Source organism: Cynocephalus volans, chromosome 3 (genome assembly GCF_027409185.1).
Source record: "Cynocephalus volans isolate mCynVol1 chromosome 3, mCynVol1.pri, whole genome shotgun sequence".
NCBI classification, from domain to species: Eukaryota; Metazoa; Chordata; class Mammalia; order Dermoptera; family Cynocephalidae; genus Cynocephalus; species Cynocephalus volans.
The window spans coordinates 141,984,308-142,007,811 of NC_084462.1; the positions used below are offsets into that span (position 1 = coordinate 141,984,308).

Consider the following 23,504-nt stretch of genomic DNA (forward strand, 5'->3'; position numbering starts at 1 on the left):
TGCCAAACTACTCTGGGCAGGATCTTTCCCAACCTCAGGGGGCGGGGCCTCGAGCTCTAGACCAGGATGTAGGCGGGGCTTCGGGGCAGTCGCCCTGGTTACTGAGAGGCGGAGCAGCCGAGGGTTCTGTGGCCCGGATATCCGAGCGCTGCGACCGGATCCGCTGATCCCAGAGGTTCTACGAGCGGCGGATGGGTGAGTGGTCCCCGAGATCCCGGGAAGTGTTTGTCTTAGTCTCCGGTTTTTCCTTACGCAGCCGGTCCCGCTCTCGGCTCTAGGAGGGCGGCTTTCGGGTAGCGGCGAGTGCTCGCCCCTTGCTCCCACCCGCCCTCGGGCCGGGCCCCGCACTCCTCCCGGGGTTGAGGTGGTCTCTGGTCCTGACGCACTGCAGACGGGAGGCGGGCTGTGTGCCGGCGAAAAGGACAGGCCTTTGTTACTGATTTGTTCGAAATGTCATTTCAATCCCTTTGTTTAAGGCGGAGGAATCACATGCATGAGGGTTGACTTCAACATTAAAAGCGCGGGCATTAGTGCAGAAAAACAGTGAAGGCAGCAGGACTGATTGCTGCATACCTTACTGTCTGCTGCTTCAACCTCAAACATAAGTTCATTAAAAAAACAAACAACCCCCCCCCCCAAAAAAAAAACTTAAAATTTTAACTATCGTTCACTAAAGGAAATGAAAGGGGAAACCGAACAGACACTTGGAGCCAAGGTTTTGTTTGGTAGATGATGAGCTGCTGTTTTCAGTTTATCGTACTGCTTTTCAGGCCTTGCATTTTGAGAAACTTTAGATTATTTATATTCAAATGTACTTATTAAGCATCTACTAGATATAAAGCCCATACGGAAGAAGCTTCCAATTCTTTAACTTCTGCCTTCTCGAAAAATCTGAAACACAATTCGTTTTCATGTATTAGTTTAGAACTTTGTGATTACGATTGGTTAAAAAATAAGTGCCAGTTAAAGTGAAGAAGCCCATGGTTTTAAGAAACTAAGTCAGAAATTGATAAAAGTGAAGATATAGAACGAGGCATTTTAGTCAGTGCTATTTCTATTTTTTCTCAGCAGGGTAAGAAGAGAGAGATCAAAAGTCTACTCGAATTTGAAATGAGAAAAGGCATTGTAGACCAGGCTTCTCTAGATTGTGAATTCATGTTCATGAAGAATTTGGGAAATGATTGTTCAGGAATAGTCATAAAATGCATAATTTTCCAAATTAATTCACATTTAGACCACTGTTGTTTTGGTTTTTATTCTGCAATAGACTGTAAGTTCTTAGAGGGCAGAGACTGTCAAGTTTCTCTGTGGTCCTTTGGTGGCCCCTAAGGAGTGGAATTTGATATTCAATACGTGTTTATTGAATGCATGAGTCAATGAATGAAGGGAATCAGATGTCACTGATTTAAAAAATCTTCTTCAGTAATTCCTCCCTGTGGATGAAGTCAAGACAATCTGTAGGTCCTGAGGTGTTTTATCTGTTTTGTTTTGTTTTGTTTTTTATTTATTTATTTTTTATAAAGAAGAGCTGCTTTTTATTTTCACAAGCCTTGAGATCAAGGAATTGATTTTAAGACACTGGTTCCCAAATATTGGTTGGAGGCCCAGTGACAGCTTTGATGAAATTTTCACCTGTCCTTGACAAACATGATAAAAGCTAGAATCTGGGAAGCTTTTTACAAAGGTGAATTTATTTATGCTAAAGGCCTGACCTCTATTCTGAAATTATGTCCTTTCTGCTTTTCTGGTATTGAAATGTGTTCTATTATGGACAAAGGTGATAGTACATTATATGCATGCATGTGTGTGGTTAATATCCTGGCTGGGCAAAATTAAAGGTGATGGCCCTCTATCAGCTGTGTAATTAAAAAAAATTTTTTTTCAACTTTATAATCAATGAAATTCAAAAGTCTACTCTAATCAAGGGGAGTGGCTGGCTGGAGCTATTGGAGACATACCAAGTTAAGCTTTGAGTTCTGGGGATAGATTCTGAGTTTGGGGGATAGATCCTGCTCTGCCGGTTGAGGACCTTAATGATAAGGAACAGTACTAACAGCAAGGTTCCAGTATAACTTTCTGCAGCAGTGTCTCAGTATAAAAGGAGAAATTTAAATTCAAAAATAAATGCTTCAAGGCTTTTATCTAGTACATATCATTTTAAAAATTAAAACTGTATTGAGATATTTCTGCCAAGTGCTTCAGCTATTATTGCATTATTTTCTTATAATCACAAAAGATGTTACTATACTGGCATTTGTTTTTAAAAAGCTGTCGATATTCAACCAGCATGCCTTGGACTTTATTGTGGGAAGACCCTGTTATTTAAAAATGACTCAACTGAAATATATGGAGAATGTGGGGTAAGTCTTATGTTTGTATATATTTCATTTGTAAATCTATTTGTTCTTAGAATATTTTCAAATGTAGCATCTTTTTCTTAAATATGCTTATTTATTAAAGAATATGGAGGTATTAATAAAATCCTTGTTTGTATTGTCATGTTGATGTCAACAGTACATTACTTCTTTCTTGACAGTCACAGTTCAGTATTTTTAAAAACATTTTATAGTTTTATAGTAATTTTTAATTATTTTAAAAAATGATTTAGTATAGTGACTTATAAGTTAAGATTACAACTCCAGAATGTTTTTCTGTAATTATTTTTATATGATGTTAATAACTAGGTTTTTCATTGAATGTTAGTCAACTATTTTAGTAATTTAGGGAAGGGAATCTTTTAAGAGCATTTTACAGATATGGCACACATGTACATTTCTTTTTATTTTCTTTCTTTTAATTTATCAAAACTACACATGTAAACTTAAATGTTTAAACCCAAATAGGATGTCTTATGGAATGATTTTTTGGGGGGAGGGGACGTTAATATTCTAAAATAATATCCGTACAAAACTATTGCTTTTATATATTGTAGGTGTGCCCAAGAGGACAGAGAACAAACGCACAGAAATATTGTCAGCCTTGCACAGAGTCTCCAGAACTTTATGATTGGCTCTATCTTGGGTTTATGGCTATGCTTCCTCTTCTTTTACACTGGTTTTTCATTGAATGGTACTCTGGGAAAAAGAGGTTCGCATATTCTATGAATGTATATGGATGGACTGATTTTGGAATAATTACCTTATCTGTTGTTTTAAAAGTGGTAAACCTGTTTTTCTTTTGTATTCTGATTATGTACTTTCTACTGTGGCAAGAAAACTTAATATAGGACATGTCTTAGTAATTGTTAAGGAAACTGTCCTTTGTTTTACTCTAACCTTGAAGGAATTTTTTTTATTTCTCAACTATAATCCTTATTGGTTTTCTAAAAAAAGTTGGTTATGATTACAAGCTGGTTATTGTTCTAGAATAAGTACTTTATAATTTAATTTAATACTAATAATCTAGTATAATATAGTTAAAAATTATATAGCTAATTATGAAAACTCATACTAACACACATTAAGTCAACACACATTTCTTGAGCACTGTGTTTCATGTTTGGAATATCAGGGGAGGAGATACAAAAATAACTGATATGACTTATAGTCATAATCTTGTAGAAAAGACAAATGTATGTATAATTAATTGTAATATAAGTCAGTCTTAGAAGTGTAGTAGAAGAGTTTTAAACAAAATGTTCTGGAGTCACAGAAAATGGTTAGATAAATTGTGCCTGATGGGATCTGAAAGACTTAAAAAAAAAATAACATTTTAGGCAGAGGAAAGAGCAAGAACAATGGCTTAGAAGTATAAACTGTGTGATCTGGGATGGTGGGAATGGAAGTAATGTGGGGTGGGTAAAGTGTGGGTTGCAAATGAAAGAAAGGTAATATAAAGGATGGTGGGAAAGGTCGGTTGAGGCGAGAATGTGAAGGTTCTTGATAAGGACGTGACTTTATTCTACTGGGAATGTACCTTAGTACATTTCAGCCATACTGATTTTCTTTCAGTTTCTCTAACTTCTCAGGATCTTTCCTGCTTTGGGTTCTTTCCTTTTCCCCAAACTCTTTTCACTGCCTGAAATACTCTCTGTTTCCTCTGACTGCAACTTTTTTACCTGGGCGCCTTTCTTTCCTTCAGATTTCAGTTTAAATGTCACCTCCTCAGAGAGGCCTTCCCTGACCCAATCTAAAGTAGGTCTGTTCCCCTTAGTTTTCTTATAGCAGTCTTCTTGTTGTTTTTGCTCTTTTGTTTTTAGCATTCAACACGATTTATGGTTATGTTTGTTTCCTCATTTAACATTTCCCTTATTCCCAACTATAAGCTCCACAAGGGCAGTGGCTATCTCTGTTGTCCTCTGTGGAATCTCCAGAGACCAGCAGCAGGCACACGGCTGATGCTCACTCAGTATTTGCCAAGTGACTCATTTACTGGGGGAGGTTTTGGTGTTGGGAAGTAGCATCATTGGATGTATATTTTAGGGAGATAATTTCTGTGGAGCATAGATTAGAGGTGAGATATATTAGAAGAGTGTTGTCAAAGAAATAGTGATAGCCAGACTACAGTCATGGGAATGGAAATGGAAAGGTGGTCAGATGGAAGTAGAATCAGCAGTTTTCTGGACCCTACCTAATAAATGCAGCATGATTATTTACATTGGGAAAACATTGTTTTTCAGAAGGCTTTATAAAAAGACTTTAAAAATAGCAGCTCTCATCCTTCTTTTAACTTTTGTTATAGAATGATGAGAGCAGTGAGGGTAGGAAAGGACATGTGATAACCTTAAAACTAAAATAGGATAATTGCTCAGTTAATTGGTTGGAACGACTCCGCCCAAAGTAGAGAAGAAGTAGGGGGCATAGGGTTGTACCTCACCGAATGCATTTGAATTAAAACATCAGGTATGTTTTGAGGGAGAAACTTTGAGCAAAGGGTGAAGGGTAGTTTGAAGATAGAGCAGAGCAGTGACCAGTGCTCAGGCAGGAAAGGAGATGGGTTTAAATAGAGAGTTTGTACAAGTATGCTTTGCCTAGGAAATCGGTAGCAAAGAACACAAGAGCCATCTCTTGCATTTTAGCAAGGGCCTGGCTGTCTGAGGCTAGACCAGTGTTTCTCAACTTCTTTTTTTCATTGTCACTTCCTTAAAGAGCCCTTTTAGATACTTTTTTCCTAGCTCTCCCCCAATTAAATTACAATATCACAGATAGAGTTTTTCTGTTTATGTACTGTTTGTATAATTGTGCTTCATATGTAAAAAAGTTTTTTTGTCCTCAAGAACTAATTTTTGCCCCTTTGGGGGCAATATTGCCCTTTGAGAATGCCTGTGCTAGCCATTAACCAAACTTTCCCTTTGGCCCCGTTGCTTTCCCCAGAATTTAGTATTAAATTTGTTTTTCTTTAAGGCCAGGGCAAGGATAGTGAGAAGTTGCATAGTTTTATCTTGCAGCTACCAATACAATCAGAAGCTGTGCTTCTTATGTAGTTTGTTTGTTTTTATATAATGTATGGCTTTTAGAATGCATTCATTCAACAGTCTTTAGGGATGCCTTCTATGTAACAGGTGCTATGCTAGGTTCTGGGATTCAGATGTGACTAAAATGTGGATGCTCACAGACCTATGGATGATATTGACAAACAATCATGATATATATGAGGTATAATGAATGTATGTACAGAGGTTTTGTTTTTTTTATTGATTATACATATTCATGAGGTGCTGAGCTAACCATCAGCACCTATGCCTAAAATGTGATGATCAGATCCATACTATCAGCCTGCCCACCACCTGAAATTGCTGTTATTACCCATGTCCCCTTCCCAGCCTCTCCCTGACTTCTTCTCTTCCCCCCCAACTACAGCAACCTTAGTTCTGTTCTCTCTCTCTCTGCAAATCTAACACACCACTGTGGTCTTTCTTTCCTTCCTTCTTTCTCTCAGATCCCACTTATGAGTGAGGACATGTAGTGTTTTTCCCTCTGTGCCTGGGTTATTTCACTGAACATTTTCTCCAAGCTCATCCATGTTGCTGCGAATGGCAGAATTTTATTCTTTTTTATGGTTGAATAGTATTCCATTGTATATATATACACCACATTTTCCTTATCCAGTTGTCCGTCAACATACATTTAGGTTGGCTCTGTATCTTGGCTGTTGTAAATAGAGCTGTGATGAATGTGGGAGTGCAGGTATCCGTTCCATGTGATGATTTCCATTTCTTTGGGTATATACCTAGAAGTGGGATTCCTGGATCATATAGTAGATTTACCTGTAGTTGTTTGAGAAATCTCCATATTGTTATCCATAGTGGCTGCACTAATTTACAGTCCCACCAACAATGTAGAAGAGTTCCCCTCTGTCTGCATCCTTGCCAGCATTTGTTATTCTTGGTCTTTTTGATTATAGCCATTCTAAATGGGGTGGTATGATATTTCAGTGTGGTTTTAATTTGCATTTGCCTAATGATTATTAATGCTGAGCATTTTTCCATTTAGCATTCATATATGTTTCATGGAAAAATGTCTATTTAGCCTCCTTTGCCCATTTAAAAATTTTTTTTTGTTTTTTTTTGTTTGTTTGTTTTGTTTTTTTGTTTTTTTGTTTTTACTGTGTATTTGTTTGAGTTCCTTGTATATTCTGGGTATTAATTCATTGTTGAATGTATAGTTTGCAAATATTTTCTCCCATTCTGTAGGTTGTTGTATTAGTCTGTTTTGTGTTGCTATAACAGAATCCCCGAGACTGGGTAATTTATAAAGAACAGAGGTTTATTTGGCTTACGATTCTGAGACAGCTGCATCTGGCATGGGACTCAGGCTGCTTCTACTCATGGTGGAAACAGCAGGCAGCCTGTGGGAACAAGTAGATCACGTGGCAAGAGGAAGCGAGGGGGGGGGGAAGGTGCCAGGCTCCTATAAACAACCAGCTCTCATGGGAACTAATAAAGCAAGAACTCACTCACTACCCCCAACCCCCCCCAGAGAGAGCATTAATCCATTCATGAGGGATCTGCCCCCATGACTCAAACAGCTCCCAGTGCTGCCACGTTTGGGATTAGATTTCCACATGAGTTTTGGGTGGGCAACACATCCAAACTATATCAGTTTTTCTTTTCATTCTGTTGATCGTTTCTTTTCCTGTGCAAAAGCTTTTAGTTTGATATAACAACATTTATTTATTTTTTCTTTTGTTGCTTGTGCTTTTGGCATCTTATTCATAAAGTCTTTGCCCAGTCCTACTTCCTGAAGTGTTTCCCCTATGTTTTCCTTTCAGAGTTTTATAGTTTCAGGTCTTATACTTAAGTCTTTAATCCAATTTTATTGATTTTGGTAGATGGTGAAAGGTACAGGTTTGGTTTCATTCTTCTGCATATCGATGTCCAATTTTCCCAGCACCATTTATTGAAAAGGCAGTCTTTTCCCTGATGTATGTTTGTGTTGCCTTTGACCAAAGATCAGTTGGCTGTAAGTCTGTGGGTTGACTTTTGAGTTCTCTATTCTCTTGTTCTGAGGGTCTATTTTTATAACAGTACCATGCTGTTTTAGTTACTGTAGCTTTGAAGTATAATTTGAAGTCAGATAGTATTATGCCTCCAGCTTTATTTATTTTTTTTGTTCAGGATTGATTTGGCTATTTGAGGTCTTTTGTGTTCTACATAGAATATTAGGATCGTTTTTTCTATTTCTGTGAAGAATGGCTTTGGTATTTAGATGGGGGTTTTACTGAATCTGTAGATCACTTTGGGTAGTATGGACATTTTCACAATGTTGATGGATGCTCACGAGAGCATGGATTGTCTTTCCACCTTTTTGTGTCATCTTTAATTTCTTTCAGTAGTGAATTGTAGTTCTTATTGTAGAGATCTTTCAACTCCTTGATTCCTAGGTATTTTATTTTTTTGGTGACTATTGTAAATGGGCTTACTTTCTTGATTTCTTTTTCTGCTAGTTTATTATTGGAGAATATAAATGCTACTGACTTTTGGGTGTTGATTTTATCCTGCAACATTACTGAAATTGTTATACAGCTCTAAGAGTTTTCTGGAAGAGTCTTTAGGTTTTCCTATATGCAGGATTGTGTCATCTGCAAACAAGGACAGTTTGACTCTCTTTTTCAATCTGGATCACCTTTATTTTTTTCTCTTGCTTGATTGCTCTGTCTAGTACTTCCAATTCAGCATTAAATAGGATTGGTGAGAGTGAGCATCCTTACCTCTTCCTGTTCTTAAGGGAAAAGCCTTCAGCTTTTCCTCTTTCAAGATGATATTGGTGGTAGGCTTGTCATATATGGCTTTTATTGTGTTGAGATACTTTCCTTCTATACCTAATTTGCTGAGAGCCTTTATCATGAAGGAATGTTGAATTCTGTCAAATGCTTTTCTGCGGCTGTTGAGATAATCATATAGTTTTTGTATTGGGTTTTGTTGATGTGGTGTATCACATTTATTGATTTGTATATGTTGAGACATCCTTGGCTCCCTGGGATGAATCCCACTTGATTATGGTGTATAATTTTTTCTGATGTGTTGCTGTATAATGACTGCTAGTATTTTGTTGAAGATTTTTGCATCTGTGTTCATCAGAGATATTGGCCTGTAGTTTTTTTGTAGTTTTTGTTGTTGTATCTTTGTCTGGTTTTGGTATCAAGGTGATGCTGCCCTCATAGAATAAGTTTGGGAGAGTGGCCTCTGTTTCAATTTTCTGGAAGAGTTTGAAGAGAATTAGTATTAATTCCTCTTTAAAAGTTTGGTAGAATTCAGCAGTAAAGCCATCAAGTCCTGGGCTTTTTTTTGTTGGGAGACTACTGATTACCACATCAATCTTGTTCCTTGTTATTGGTCTGTTAATGTTTTTTATTTCTTCTTGGTTCAGTCTTGGTAGTTTGTAAGAGTCCAGAAATTTATCCATTTCCTCCAGGTTTTCAAATTTTGGGGCATATATAGTTGTTTGTAATAGTCTGTAATGATTCTTTGTATTTCTGTATTTCTGTTTGATTCTTTGTATCAGTTGTAATGTCTTCTTTTTCATTCTGATTTTTGTTATTTGGGTCTTCTCTCATTTTTTTTTTTTTTTTGTTTGTTTGTTAACCTAGCTGTTGGTTTGTCTATTTTGTTTATCTTCTCAAAAAACTAACTTTTGTTTCATTGACCTTTTGTCTTGTTTTTTGGGTCTCTACATCATTTAGTTCTGCTGTGATCTTAACTATTTCTTTACATCTGCTAACTTTGGGATTGGATTGTTCTTGTTTTTTTGGTTCTTTGAGGTATATCATTAGGTTGTTTATTTGACACTTTTCTTTTTTTTTTATGTAAACACTTATTGTAATAAACTTCCTTTTTAGTACTGCTGTTGCAGTGTCCCACAGGTTTTGGTATGATGTGTCTTTATTTTCATTGGTTTTAAGAAATTTTTTGATTTCTTGTTTAATTTCTTCTTGGGCCCACAGGTCATTCAGGAGCCTGTTGTTTAATTTCCAGGTATTTGTATAGTGTCCTGAGTTTTGCTTGCTGTTAATTTCTGGATTTAATCTGTTGTGGTCTGAAAGATAATTGAAATTATTTTGATATTTTTTATGTTGTTGAGACTTGATTTGTGACCTAATGTGGTCTATCCTTGAGAATGTTCTATATGCTGATGAGAAGGATATATATTCTGTAGTTGCTGGATGAAATGTTCTGTAGCTATCTGCCAGGTCCAGTTGGTCTAAAGTGTAGCTTAAATCCTGTATTTTGCTATTGATTTGTTGCCTGGATAATCTATGCAATTCTGAGAGAGGAGCATTCAGGTCCTCCACTGTTATTGTGTTTGGGTCTATATCTTTCTTCAGGTCTCATAGTGTTTGCTTTATATATCTGGGTGCTCTGATGTTGGGTGCATTTATATTTATGATAGTTATGTCTTCTTGCTGGAAAGATTGCTTTATCATTATATAGTGGCCTTCTTTGTCTCTTTATGGTATTTGGTTTAAAGTCTGTTTTATCTGATACAAGAGTAGCTACTCCTGCTCATTTTTGGTTTCCATTTGTATAGTCTAGATCTTGAACAAGAGTCTTATAGACCTAAGTTGAGACAGGGGAAGCTCTCTAGCAAAGAGGATTTGCTGCTTCTGCCAGCAGCCATGTCCACCATTGTCTTGGGCTTCAGCCCCTTGAGGATCTATGCTTTGTACAGGCTACCCAAGATTTAGTGTCCAGTTAGCACTGCTACTATCAGCAGTTAGCCTCAGGCAACCCTCTCATCCCAACTGCCTGCCTTGTCACTGTGGCCTTCCCATATTCTAGGTGAGTTAAGATTTAAATGTGAAAACAAAACCTTTAAACTTTTTGAAGAAAATACAGAATAACATTTTTTAAATCTCAGGGTGTGGAAGGATTTTTTAAACAAAATATTTAAATTGTTAAGCAGAAATATAAAATTAATAAAGCCAACTATATTAAAATTTAGATTATGTTCATAAAAAGACATCACAAAGAAAGTGAAAATTCAGCACACAAACGGAGAGGAAGACATTTGCAACACATTTAAACTAACAAAGCAGAATGGATAAAGAAATCATGGTATGGTCACTTGATGGAATCTTATAAAGCTGTGAAAATGACTGAACCTCAGCTATAAGCAACACTATGGATGAATCTTGGAAATGTAATTTTGAATGGAAGAAAAATCCCAAAGCCTTTTTACTGTGATTTCATTTATAACATTCAAAAATAAGCAAAACTAAACAGTTTTGAAGCATAAATAAAATTGGGATAAAAATTATTTAGAAAACGTGATAGAAACAATTTAATATATGGTTACCTCTAGGGGAGAGATAGATGTGGAATGTGGAGGAACATGGTAGATATAAATTGTTGTGTTCTAGTTATTGGGTTAGGAGGTAAGCTTATCATGTTTATTATATTATATGTTATATATTATCTTTTATGTACTTTTATGTTAAGATAATTTGAAACGATGTGTAGATAACTTTAAGAAATTTTTGAAAATAGTTTGGCAAGATACTGAAGATATAAGGTAGACCTAATTTCTGCTCTTCTGTTACACATTAGATAATACTGGCACAGTGTTATCTGGGGTGAATGTTTACCTCTTTTTAGGAAGTGAAGTTACTCTCTTCTTGAGTACTTTTCATATATGTTTGGCTTTTCTTATCTACTTAGAAGATTTTTTAGTTTCAGGATTTTTCAGTTAAAAATTTTTTTAGAATCCATATCTTAAAATATGTCCATGTTTTATTAAAGCTATTTAAGTATTGATTTTTTTCTGATATTCATCCCTCTTGTCTTTCGTTTCTCTAGTTCCAGTGCACTTTTCCAACATATCACTGCATTATTTGAATGCAGTATGGCAGCTATTATCACCTTACTTGTGAGTGATCCAGTTGGTGTTCTTTATATCCATTCATGCCGAGTATTGATGCTTTCTGATTGGTACACAATGCTTTACAATCCAAGTCCAGATTACATTACCACAGTGCACTGTACTCATGAAGCTGTCTACCCACTGTGAGTATGTTTTTAGACTTAAGATCATTTTAAAAAATAATCTGAAGATTATTATAGATTTCATTCATTTCAACAGATTGAGTGGTATAAAATGGCTTCTAGACACTGGGGATGATTTTTTTCTCTTAAGACATACATAATCTAATAGGAGAAAACAGAAATACATCTTAGTATAATACAAGTCTAAATATTTTTGTGTCAGTGTTGAAGTGTATATAACCACGTCTAAAATAAGCTTTATGTGTTTCTTAGAGTTTTTAAAAGAGAGAGTTAAAGGAAAACTTTTCTGATAGGTAACAGAGAAGCAGTAGCTGACATACAGGAAAGAGTATGGGCTTTGGAGACAAAATCAGGCTTGGGTTTGATTCCAGGGTCTGCCAGCTGCTGTTAACTTGAGCATACTAAAAGCCTCTTGTATATCAGTTTTCCCATTGGTAAAATGGGAATAGTAATACTTTATAAGTATCATGGCAATTAAGTTAATCCATGCATTATCAGGTACTATATGTAGTCCCATACATACACTTTATAGTAACTGACACTATTAGAATGCTGGATTGGTGTTCTTTCTTTTTTCTCTTCTTTCCCCCCCAAATAAATATAATTTCCATCAGACTGTTCTGTTTTAAAAATATCAAATTCATAACTTTCCATATATTATCCCAGATAACTCCATTTTTAGGATTTCTATAAGTTATTGGTGTTTGTTTTGAATGTGTTTTTCTTGATAAAGTTATAATAGAAAAGTCTGGCTATTTGTGTTCTCATAATTGTCCTTTTTGAGCAAGTTCTTAGTAGTAAAGCATCAAAAACATACACATGTATGTATGTAAAAAGGTAATTTTCAAAAAATAAGATTCAGATATAGAGATATGAAGAGTCTTCTACTGCCAACCTTTAAGTCCTGCAAATTATTATTTTTTTATATATAACTATAATTTATATAGAGTGTATAAAAAAGACTGATAGTGTCCTCTTTGCTGATTCATTGATTCATAGAATCATAACCATCAGCTTCAATTACTCTCTTGTCATTTACTGTCCTGGGAACTTGCCTAGAAAACTTAAGTAAAGTAGGTATCATGTTTAAATAAGATATATAGTCATCTTATTTAAAACAAAATCAGACTCCTTTACTGTTAGTCACATTTATAGTGTTTATTGTAATATTTATAAAACTTTTGGTAGAAGTGTCAAAAATATTAGAAGAGAGATGACAAATGGGGGCTCCCAGTCCTCATTCTGCACACGTAATAGCCACTTCTCATTCGTTGCAGCACTTTTCCTTGCTAAGTTGGGTGTAGCCTCAGAATCTTGTCACAGCACTCTCAGTGAAACAGTCATCACACGATTTGTTAGAACATTTTCCATGTATACACCATCTCTGAATTAAGTAGATTTTTTTTTCTTGGCAGCTTTACCAAAAGTCATTGTGGAATAGCTTGCCTGGCTTGTTTTATTAATCATACAAAACAGTGACTTTTGAAAATTATGAGAGTTTATAGTATCTTTTAGCATTAGGTTCTACATATTATTTACTTTACTTAACCATTCATAACTTAAATATATAGCCAGACTGAGCTAAACATTACAGAAGTCTGTAAGGCTCCTGGATGTCATAGCAATTTTTTCTTCTATGAGTCAACAAAAAGTAATGGCACAAAATTACCACAAACCTTTGGAACACTATTACATTGACAAATGGAGGCTGTTTTCCCCAATGGCATATGTGGCCTACTTCCTTACAGATTGAAAAATATCTTGGTGCTTTAATGATGAGTATAATTTTGAAGGGAAATTGATTAGATGAGGCATGAAAAACCATGTAAGCTTCATAACTTACTGCAAAAAATAACTTTTATATTACTAAAACTTTAAGAATGAGTTATGGAAAATGAGCAGTTATTATGGTTGTAGAACAAATTAGCTCTAGTGTGTTAGATTTACCCTATCCTCATATGTAGGGGCATAGATTGAAGGAGGAGAAGAGCAAAAGATGAGGTCTTCTGATGGAGGGCAGGAGTGGGAAACAAGCGTCTGCTTCTAGAGACTAGTTTCTTAGTTTACCAGGAGCGGTAGTACATGTTGGTTTCCTCCTTACTAAAATAATAATCTTTTGGGGGCTCTTAAGGAACTACATGTTGAGGGAATGGACATCTCATTTTTTTCAGTGTTGGTAGGGGGTGGCCTAACAAGACAAAAAAACTCATCCCCCAAGAGGTCAAGCAGGTACTAATGCATTGTAGTACAGGACTGGGCCTAAAAGCATCATAGGGGCAGAGGAATACGATGTCATTATGCTGTGTGTGGAAGAAGCACATGGGTGGTGATCTGAAATGACTGCTGTACTTCGTAAGACGCTCCGCCTGTACAGAGAGAGGGTTTGAGTAGTGAGGTAGTAAAAATGATATGAAAATGCTCATGAAAAAGAAATGACTGTGTGTCTAAAAATCTCATTATTCAAAATAAGGAGCTAGAAACTGTAGTCTGGTGATACAAAGAGATCTTTTTATACATTTTTTCTGATTATAAAAATTATATCACAGGACATCTCAAAAACCTAGAAAAAAAAACATGCAAAATAAAATAATCTACAATTCTATTCCTTGAGATGACTACTGCTAAAAATTTTCTCTCCAGTTTTATTTCTGTCTGTGTGTGTGTGTATATATGTATTTTAAAGAATATTAAGGCTGTGCTATGCCATGCTATTTTGTCACCTGTTGCTGTGACTTAATGTATTAGGCACAGTTACTTTTGTCCTTAATATTCCTTTCATAACTACATTTTTAATGGCTTTATAGTATTCCAGCATGAATATACTATAAAATGTAACCAGCTTTCTTTGTTGAATATTTATTTTCTTCCTGAGTTTTCTTTATTATAAGTAATTCAATAAAAATCCTTGTATAGAAAGTTTTTTGTGTATCCCTGATTGTTTCTCTTTGATACCTTTCTATAAATAAAATTGCTGGATCAAAGGGTATAAACAGTTTTAGGATTTTTGATACGTATTTCCAAACTTCCTAGGAAAGGAACCATTGTACACTTGTTAACAGTATATGAGAGTCTGTTTGGCCAGCCTTGCACCAATCTGAATATCCAGTGGGTAGAAAATATACTTTTTAAACCTTTTTTAGTATCATTGAGTTAAAAACAATCAAGGATAAGAATGTTTTTTAACATGTTTTTGATGTTACAAATGCCTTATTTTATTTTACAGATACACCATTGTATTTATCTATTATGCATTCTGCTTGGTGTTAATGATGCTGCTTCGACCTCTTCTGGTGAAGAAGATTGCGTGTGGGTTAGGGAAGTCTGATCGATTTAAAAGTATTTATGCTGCACTTTACTTCTTCCCGATTTTAACCGTGCTTCAGGCAGTTGGCGGAGGCCTTTTATGTGAGTTCGATGAGTAAAGTCAATGAAGTGTATTTATTATTATATGTAATAAACAATATTTTGGAGCTTTTTCTTTAAAATAGTTTTTTTAAATCCTTGAAAATAAACCTTAATATGTAGTTTTGCTAAAACATGTAATCAGTATGATTTTAAAAACTATGGGTTTTTTGGAATGGAGTAGTTCTTGAGAAATCATTGGCAGCTAATCAAAACTGATTTCTGTTTAGAGAAAACCTTGCATTTGAAGCTCAGAATCAAATTGGATGATTATAAAAACCTGAGCATAAAATAAAAAATAAAAACTGATTTTTGTATATAATATATGTAAATTAGTCTTGATAATATATACCATTTATTATTAAGTTAGATCTTAGATTTTGAAGTGCCTTTATGAAAACCTTTTAGATACAGTCAAAAATCCTTAATATATCCTTTATTTTAATATAACCATGCATTAATTGATTCAGCAACCATTTAGACTGAACTGTGACTCAAAAGAAAAGTATGAGGGCCGAGCCCGTGGCGCACTTGGTAGAGTGCTGCGCTGGCAGCGCGGCGACGCTCCCGCCGCGGGTTCGGATCCTGTATAGGACTGACCGGTGCACTCACTGGCTGAGTGCCGGTCACGAAAAAACGACCAAAAAAAAAAAAAAAGAAAAGTATGAAAAAGTCATTGTTAAAAGACTCGTGCTACTAGGAAATAAAGCAGGGAAGCTGTAAATAGCTGATGAAACATACTATGGTACTTTTAAATATGTGACATTGAATATTCCAAGGATGTTATACACTTGTCTTTTATATAGCTGGAGCCTACCAGGGTGCAGAGGGCAAGGCTTCTGACCTAAAGGAACTGGACAGGACTGGGTGTCATTATGCAAATAATGTAACTTGGGAATGTAACTTGGTAATACAGTTTGGAAATGTAATTTGGTTCAAGGTAAGGGTAGAGCTGAGGGTAAGGTCAAAGGAAGATGCAATTGGAGACTAGTCAGGGGCCAGTTATCCCTAATATTCTGGCTTACAGATGAACAGTTTTATTTGGCCTATATGGTATTTGAAAATCTATAGTTCCCTCTAGATCCTACTGTTCCCTATTAGATTTGGCCCACTTCGGTTACTTACCTGTCTTGCTCTAGGGAATAGGGACCTACTCTTAAAAGGTCTAGGCAGAAGAGTGACGATCAGATTTGCTCTGTAGAAAGATAACTTGATAAATTATCAGGGGAAGAGAACTTGGGGGATCAGTTAAAAGATTATCACAGTGAGCCAAGCTTGACTGTATGATTTATGGCAGAGAAATACTGGGAATGAGGAGCTCTTTCAAAGGTAGAGTTGGCTAAACTAGGTAATAAATTAAATATGGGAGCTGAGGGAATAGGACAAGAATATGATAAAGTAGCTTTCTGACTTAGTAACTGGTGGGTGGATTAACAGAGACTATTAGAAGAAGCAAATAGGTTGGTGAGGAGAAGTAAATTTCATTTTCGGTATTCATGGAATAACCAACCAAAGTTACAGGTAATTATGTATACTAGTCTGGAGCTTGGGAGATCTGTCAAGGCTGGAAAGAACTGGCAGCCCTCAGATCCCTTTGTCCTAGACTGAGTGGTGTACTGTGTAGAACCTCTTGGTCATGAAGTGGGGAAAGGGAAGAAAAGCTGTGAATAGCGAGAAAAGGGTTGGAAAGTTAACCCAAAGAGACTGCAGACAGCGTTGCCTCCTATGTTTTAGGTGCCTATTTTGAAAAATGCCTTTTCCCACACTGAATGCTTTTAGATCTTTTGGTTAACAAGCCTCCATTCAGAATGCATGCATAGGGAACATCAAGGAGTTATTCATTCACACTAAGTATAAATTTATACAATCTGCTAACATTAGTTACAGAAGGTATCATACCAACTCAAAATTTTATGGTGTGGAAAAAAATAGATAATTTTTTGTTTGCAGGGGATGTAGCAAGTCTGAGCAAAGTAGAGCAGCAGGAAGCTTCTGGTAGTTTAAGATACTGGGAGATTTAGCGTTTAGGGAGAAAGACACTTGGGGTGATTAGGAAGATGTCAGTGACAAACTTTTACCTGCTTGGAAGTATTATTGAAGCAGTTTTTAAGTGTCATCTGCATCTGAACCACTGGGGGAACTAAAATGCAGATTCCTAGGGCCTTCCTCAAATTGAGTTGCTCAAAATCTCAAATTGTTTTACATGCTAGACTTTAAGAACTACTTTAAATCCTGTCTCCAGCCTAGTACCTCCCTCTGCTCCCCACAAGTTTGGACTCATTAGAAGCTTCCTCTTCTTCCTTTTTACCTTATATGGCCTTTTACTACCAGGTCTTAAATTTGAGTTACTAGCAGAATTGTTTAGCTTCTTATAAGTTAAATGGGTTTTGTGGGTTTTTTTGAATGGCTAATTGAGGACCTAATCATTGTCTGTGAAATAAAAGGTTCAATGTCAAACAAGTCATTCAATTCTTTCTTAAATTGGAATCTGGCCTATACAGAAAATTCAGTTTCTGGCTGCTGCATCCTGAATTAACATTTGAAATGATTTCACGTGGGTTCTACTTTGATAGAATGATTAGTAGTTGTTATAAACTGAAGTTGTTTTAAAATAATTATATGAAAAATAAATCAAGGTATTTTTTCTCAATTTGTCTAAGTGTGCTATAAATCTAAAACATTTTAAGATAATGGTGGTATTTTGTAGGAAAAAATTTGCTTAAAATATTATTACTGTACCATATTTGAGGTAGAAGTTTCTGGAATTTTGATATTAAGAATATTGAGTGATCTATTTAACTTTTGAGGTTTATTGATAGGTGGCCTTTTCTGAAGATGAATTAAAGCTGATGGCCTTTCTCAACCAGCCCACACCTGGACCACAAAACACAGAATATTATTTGAGTAACTATTTTTTCACCTCTCCCAAGTTTCGTACATTAAATAGTACCATTCTAGATGTGTAGGAGAGAAGTTAATTCTTTACGTTATTGGATTCCTTAAGACGGATTGTCAAAGCTGGGCCAAGCATGATTTTTACATTTTTAAATGGTGAAGAAAATCAAAGGACTTACATTTCTTGATATGTGAAAATTATAAGAAATTCAAATTTTACTGTCCATAAAGTTTCATTGGAATGCAGCCACATGCGTTCATGTGTGTATTGTCTGTGGCTACTTCCCACTGCAGCTGCAGAGTTCAGTGATTGAAACAAAGACTGTATGGCCTGCAAAGCCAAAAATATTTACTGTCTGGCCCTTTCCAGATAGTTTGCTGACCTCTGCCTCAGGAGGTCAAGAATGAAGTCTCTCACAGAACTGGTTGAGAAAGGCTTCAACTCTAGAGAGATACTGTTTGAATTTATTTGATGGTTTATTCAGAAAATTTGTTTAATTTCTGATTGTAATACCAATGCTTATCTTTCAGATTATGCCTTCCCATATATCATATTAGTTTTATCTTTGATTACTCTGGCTGTGTACATGTCGGCTTCTGAAATAGAGGTGGGAAGACTTTTCACTTTGTTAAAGATTTTTTTTGATGATCTTGACAATTGTATAGAATAGTACATATGACATGATATGGTACAACTGGTTGTTTTAGTAATCCTTGACTCATTGATGTCACTCAAAAGCTTTTAGCTGATTAATAAGTTTATGAAAGGTAGTGTACTGGACTGTGTTTCCTTGGGAAATTAGTGAAATATGTAGTGGTCAGGCTCACCTATCCAGCATGGTGTTGGACCATCATTTCACCTCATTTACCCACATAGCAAACACATAATTATTAAAATGTTGAAACTTATTAACACTATTGTGAAAGAAACATAAAAATACTTTACTGAATGTAGAGCTAATTTTACTCTTCATTTTACAATGGCAACACTAACATGGTCATCAATAATTACATTGTGCATTCCACATCCTGTATTTTATCCCTAATTTTATTTTCCTCATTATGGGTGTTGACTTTTGCACTATAATATCTATAGTATTTTGGTGATTTGGAAATAACATTAATAGCTACATTAGTTCTGATAGTCTTCCATTTTTTACATATCTTTTTTGTGCCTCTAACTTTTTAGTATATCAGAGTACTTCAAACAGGTAGTGAAAAAATGGAATTTAAAGATAATATGAATCCTTCCTTGAACTTTTGAAGTATCCTCATATGTTTTTATTTTCAGAATATTTTTGTCCGAAAAAGTATATTTTGACTCATTTATAGGTCAGTGGGTAGAACAGAACATCATGTCATCACATTTATATTTTTAAATATTGTATTTTTAAGGAACTAAGCTATTATCAGTCAAAAATATAAATAATAAGTGAGAAATAATAGAGTATTTGACTCTATAACTTGGAAAAAATGTATTCATTAAATTTTTAATCAAATGGGCATTTTTGCACATTATTTGTTCACATGCAATCTTCTGAAATTTTCTTTCTAAAATAATTATGTGGCTCTTCACTTCTATTTATTTTAATGCATCGTATTTAAATAATTACTTTTAAATACATTAATGTCTCTGATTTAAGAACTCTTTATTTTGAAGCTAAACTCTAAAAGAATAAAAGTATGAGGTGTCTTAGTCTCTTCCATCTTGTACTTGCTAAGCTAGTGCCATGGACTGTCTTAAACTGCCCACTACAGTTGATAAGCTATATGCTTTCTCATAATTCTTAACATAAAAAAGCTCAATCCAGAGAAAATAAGTTGCTAACTATTTTTGAGTGATTGCTATTGATGCCAGAGGGGGAAAAACACCTAGAAATCATAATGACTTTTAGGTAGAATAATAGTGGAGGAACTAGACAGAATTTTTTTGGAACAATATTTTTTGTTGATTATTCAGTTTCCATTTGTATTTGTCCATTTGTAGACTACCCTCATTTCTCCTTTGTAATCTTTAATCAGCATTGCAATACGATTAATTAGAGAAGATAGGCAAGTTAGTTTTGGCACTTTTGTCATCTCTAGGGAAAGATTAGAGAGGGGAAATGATTGGATATTTGAATAAAATGAGGTTTTCGAATTTTTGTTATCCATAGTTAAGAATTAGCTACAAATTACTGAATTAGCTTGACACTTTTTCTGCCCCTGTGAATCTCTCCTGTATATAATGTTCACGTACTTCAATTGGCACTCTACATATGAATCAGAAATAGGGACTTGAAGCAGGAAAGGACAGTCTACTTCTAGGTGAGTTGATGAGCCATTTAATGATAAGAGAAAATTGGTAACCAGCCTGTTACAAATTACATTTTAGTGTGTTTATTAGTACATTTAGATGTTTCTTTTATGTTAATTTGGCCCTTCCAATTTCTACATGTTATGGAGCTGTATTAAAGATTAAAAGAAAATCAGAGTATTCATGTGTCATTTCTGCTCCCTCCTAATCATTCAGGCAGCAAACTCCAGGAATGCTAGAAGTTAAGGAAGTTGGGTTTATGTACCTCCTACTTTCCACCTGTAGACTCATAGCTGCGGTGGATCAGGGCAGGAAGAAAGAACGTGATGTGGAGTTCCCCTGCTAGTTTGTGTGTTTCAGAAGAAACTAGTGTTTCCAGGAGTGAACAGTGGTGTAGACTAGGACTGAGAGACGTGGGTTCTTGTCTGGGTGCAGCTGCTGAGAGCTTATATGACTGTAGGAAGCCTCGGTTTCCTCGTCTGTAAAGTGTGGTGGCTAGACTGGGTCATTTCATAGATCCTTTTTAGCTCAAATGTGTGAAAACAAATAATACATTTTATATTAAAATGTATTTAATTATCGAGATGATTTAGCCTGATAATCTGTATTCTCTTTTCTTTCTTTTATAAAATTATATAGAACTGCTATGATCTTCTGGTCAGAAAGAAAAGACTTATTGTTCTGTTCAGCCACTGGTTACTTCATGCTTATGGAATAATCTCCATTTCCAGAGTGGATAAACTTGAGCAAGATTTACCCCTTTTGGCTTTGGTACCTACACCAGCCCTTTTTTACTTGTTCACTGCAAAATTTACTGAACCTTCAAGAATACTCTCAGAAGGAGCCAATGGACACTGAATGTAAAATGCCAAAAAACCTAAGAAGTGTTCTTAATAAAAAAGTAAATAAATTTTAAAAGTGTGTTAGTACTATCCTGTCATACATGGGAACAAGACTGTTATTACATCTTAATGTTTATGGTTTTATTGTTTTTGTTTTTTGACTTAACAGACTTTATGGATAGATTTGGAAAATACAAAATTCCGTAATAGTCTGTTACATAATATAATGCCTATTACACTAGAAGCCTGTTAGGAAGCACTTGCCTTTCTCAACAGTTCAGTTATTCTTTAGAGCAAAATTATATTTCTGTGTACCTAGCAATGTGTTGTTCCCGTTTTACTAAGAAAAACTTAAGTATAATCTAAAATCCTTAGCCGTGGCATAATCATGCACGCCTGTTGTGTTTCAATTAGTTTTTCACCTATAATGAATTATAAAGACATACATACTTTGGGGTCTGATAAGTATGCTATTAGAAATAAAATACTTTGTTTTTTATTATCTATTTATTTTCACCAATACAGTATTTTGATATATTACAAAAATAGAGCATAATTTATATAACAAGTTTTCTGTTTATAGTTTGGTTGAAGAATTGTTTGGATTATTGTTCCTGTAAACAAAACAATAATAAAAAGCTTAACAAAAAAATCTCAAATGTTCTGATACTTAATTGTTTTTGGCCACACTAATTATGGAAGTAGTTCAAAATATTAAGTAGTAAAATTAGTGTCTCTTTCCCAAATGAATAAATACACGTTCTCATATATTCCGTTCCTCTTATATCTCATTTTTAAGGGGTATATATACATGCCATATTTTATTGATTCTGAGACACATTTTTTCACATTATATCTCTGAATAAGGATGCATCTTACAATTGATGGCTTGTTAGACTTAATGAAATACGGAATATTTCCAGTATAAAAATAGTTTTCTTGAGGTTGGTTTGTGATAGATGTGCTGTGATGTTTATGCTCTGATGGTGTCAAGAGACTCATGGTTGCAACCATGGAAGCAAAATAATTTTTAGCACTTAACCTAATTGACAATGTTTATCCATTTGTATCATGGAGAAGGTTATTTATTGATTCTGCTATTTGGTGGGGGTTGAACAACTTAGTTAAATCTCAAACTTTTAAGACTTCTGTTAACAGTTGCAAAATATAAAAGTAAGTATACTCACTTTTCCTGTAGTTTTGTTTATGCCTTTTGAATTCACAGCAGTTGTATCCTTGAATTATTTTGTTAGTTATTCTTTGCTAATGCCTTTTTCCCAGCACATTTAGCTGTTGGGAAATGGACTCTTTGGGGATGTCTGCGTTTCCTCTTTTCTGTAAGAACAGAAATGAAATGTAAAAATTCTATTTGTATCTCACACGGGTTTAAGTGCTTATTAGTGTCCATTAAAATTCTGAGTTGCCCAAAGAATCCTCAGTTGGACAATTGTGTAATCAGGAGTAGGTCGGGGAGAGGGTGTCATTTATCTGATTACCAATAGTATATCTTCTGGACTCACACTACATTTGGAGCCATTTTAATAATCATCTCCTCAGATGTCCTATTCTAGCAGAAAAATATGTATGCAAAAGGAGAACTCATGCAAGAAATTATAAGTCCTCAAAGGCAAAGAATTCAGGAATACTTAATACATATCTGCATTTTTAATTTGCTTTCATAAGAACAAAGTTGGAGAACAATTCATAGCCACTGTGGTTGCTAATGTTACTAAATAATTTGTTAAAACGTGGTGATTAAAAATATGCAAAAACAGCACTTGTGCTAGCTCAGCCTTGTTACTTTTGACTTGGGTCCTTGTAGCACATTATAATTCTCAGTACTACAGTAAATGATGATAATTTTGCTAACCAGTCCTGAATAGGTCATTTAAAAGTCAAAATACATATTTTCTTAATTTGGTTCAGTTGTTAAATTTAACAATGACCCTGTTATATATTTGTCCAAAACCACTGGTTTGCAAGATTCGGCTGCACATTGGAGCTACCTGGAGAAGTTCTTTTGAAAACTTGCCTGGGTCCCACCCCTAGAGATTCATGTTGAATTGGTCTGGGGTGCAGCCTGAGCACAAGGATTTTTTAAAAACTCCTAGTGATTCTAATGTTTGAGAACCACTACTCTAAACTCTCTAGTTCAGTTCTTAATTTTTGCAGGAGACTTTTTAACAATTACTGGGCACATGATTTCATTTCTCACTAAAGTTTTGATTCTGCTTTAATTATAAGTAGGTTCTTTTCCAGAATTAAATGATCAAAATGTAGAAAATTATATCAAGTCTTTTTCTATCACAGTAACAAAAAGATAACTTTGACAGTTATATGAATTGATTTTTTTTCCCTTTACTTTAGAACATCTCATGGCCTAAAAAAAGTCTTCTGTAGAGCACATATCAAGTTAAGATATTTGGTTAATACACAAATTATTTATCTCTAACCTAAAGTATATGGAAGAATAATACTCAAGGACTTCTAGAATTTTAAAACAAAATTCTTAATACTTTAAAAATAATGTGTACTAAGTTACTATTTGGTTTAGGTATACACTAAGAATTAACTTATTTACCTTTTGTTTACGAGAAAGAAAAGGCAAAAGGTAACGATCTTAGTTTTC

General features: G+C 34.9%; 2 protein-coding genes across 4 annotated transcripts in view; one reads left to right on the forward strand and one right to left on the reverse strand.

Moving 5' to 3' along the window:
• The first annotated feature begins 132 nt into the window (after positions 1 to 132).
• JKAMP (JNK1/MAPK8 associated membrane protein) lies at positions 133 to 21,387 on the forward strand. Of its 3 annotated transcripts, none has more exons than XM_063090969.1 (7): positions 133 to 195; positions 2,269 to 2,360; positions 2,933 to 3,087; positions 11,234 to 11,440; positions 14,664 to 14,845; positions 18,269 to 18,345; positions 20,673 to 21,387. In XM_063090969.1, exons 1-7 carry the CDS (start codon positions 192 to 194, stop codon positions 20,889 to 20,891), a joined length of 936 nt encoding a protein of 311 aa, XP_062947039.1. In that variant the 5' UTR covers positions 133 to 191; the 3' UTR covers positions 20,892 to 21,387. The 3 variants fall into 3 exon arrangements, with proteins under 3 accessions (XP_062947039.1, XP_062947042.1, XP_062947041.1); XM_063090971.1 differs by having other exon boundaries at positions 171 to 195; positions 2,287 to 2,360; XM_063090972.1 differs by lacking the exon at positions 18,269 to 18,345 and having other exon boundaries at positions 20,673 to 20,760.
• Positions 21,388 to 22,124: 737 nt separating this feature from the next.
• CCDC175 (coiled-coil domain containing 175) overlaps positions 22,125 to 23,504 on the reverse strand; it is a 56,581-nt gene continuing 55,201 nt past the window's right edge. Inside the window, exon 20 of the mRNA XM_063090138.1 lies at positions 22,125 to 22,210. Within this exon, the coding sequence (XP_062946208.1) occupies positions 22,125 to 22,210 (86 nt within the window). The remainder of the gene's footprint in view (positions 22,211 to 23,504) is intronic.

Excerpts from the sequence above, each read along its gene's own strand:
- JKAMP (XM_063090969.1), top strand. Across the intron at positions 11,441-14,663 it reads CATGAAGCTGTCTACCCACT|ATACACCATTGTATTTATCT; the intron begins GTGAGTATGTTT and ends TTTATTTTACAG. Across the intron at positions 14,846-18,268 it reads AGTTGGCGGAGGCCTTTTAT|ATTATGCCTTCCCATATATC; the intron begins GTGAGTTCGATG and ends CTTATCTTTCAG.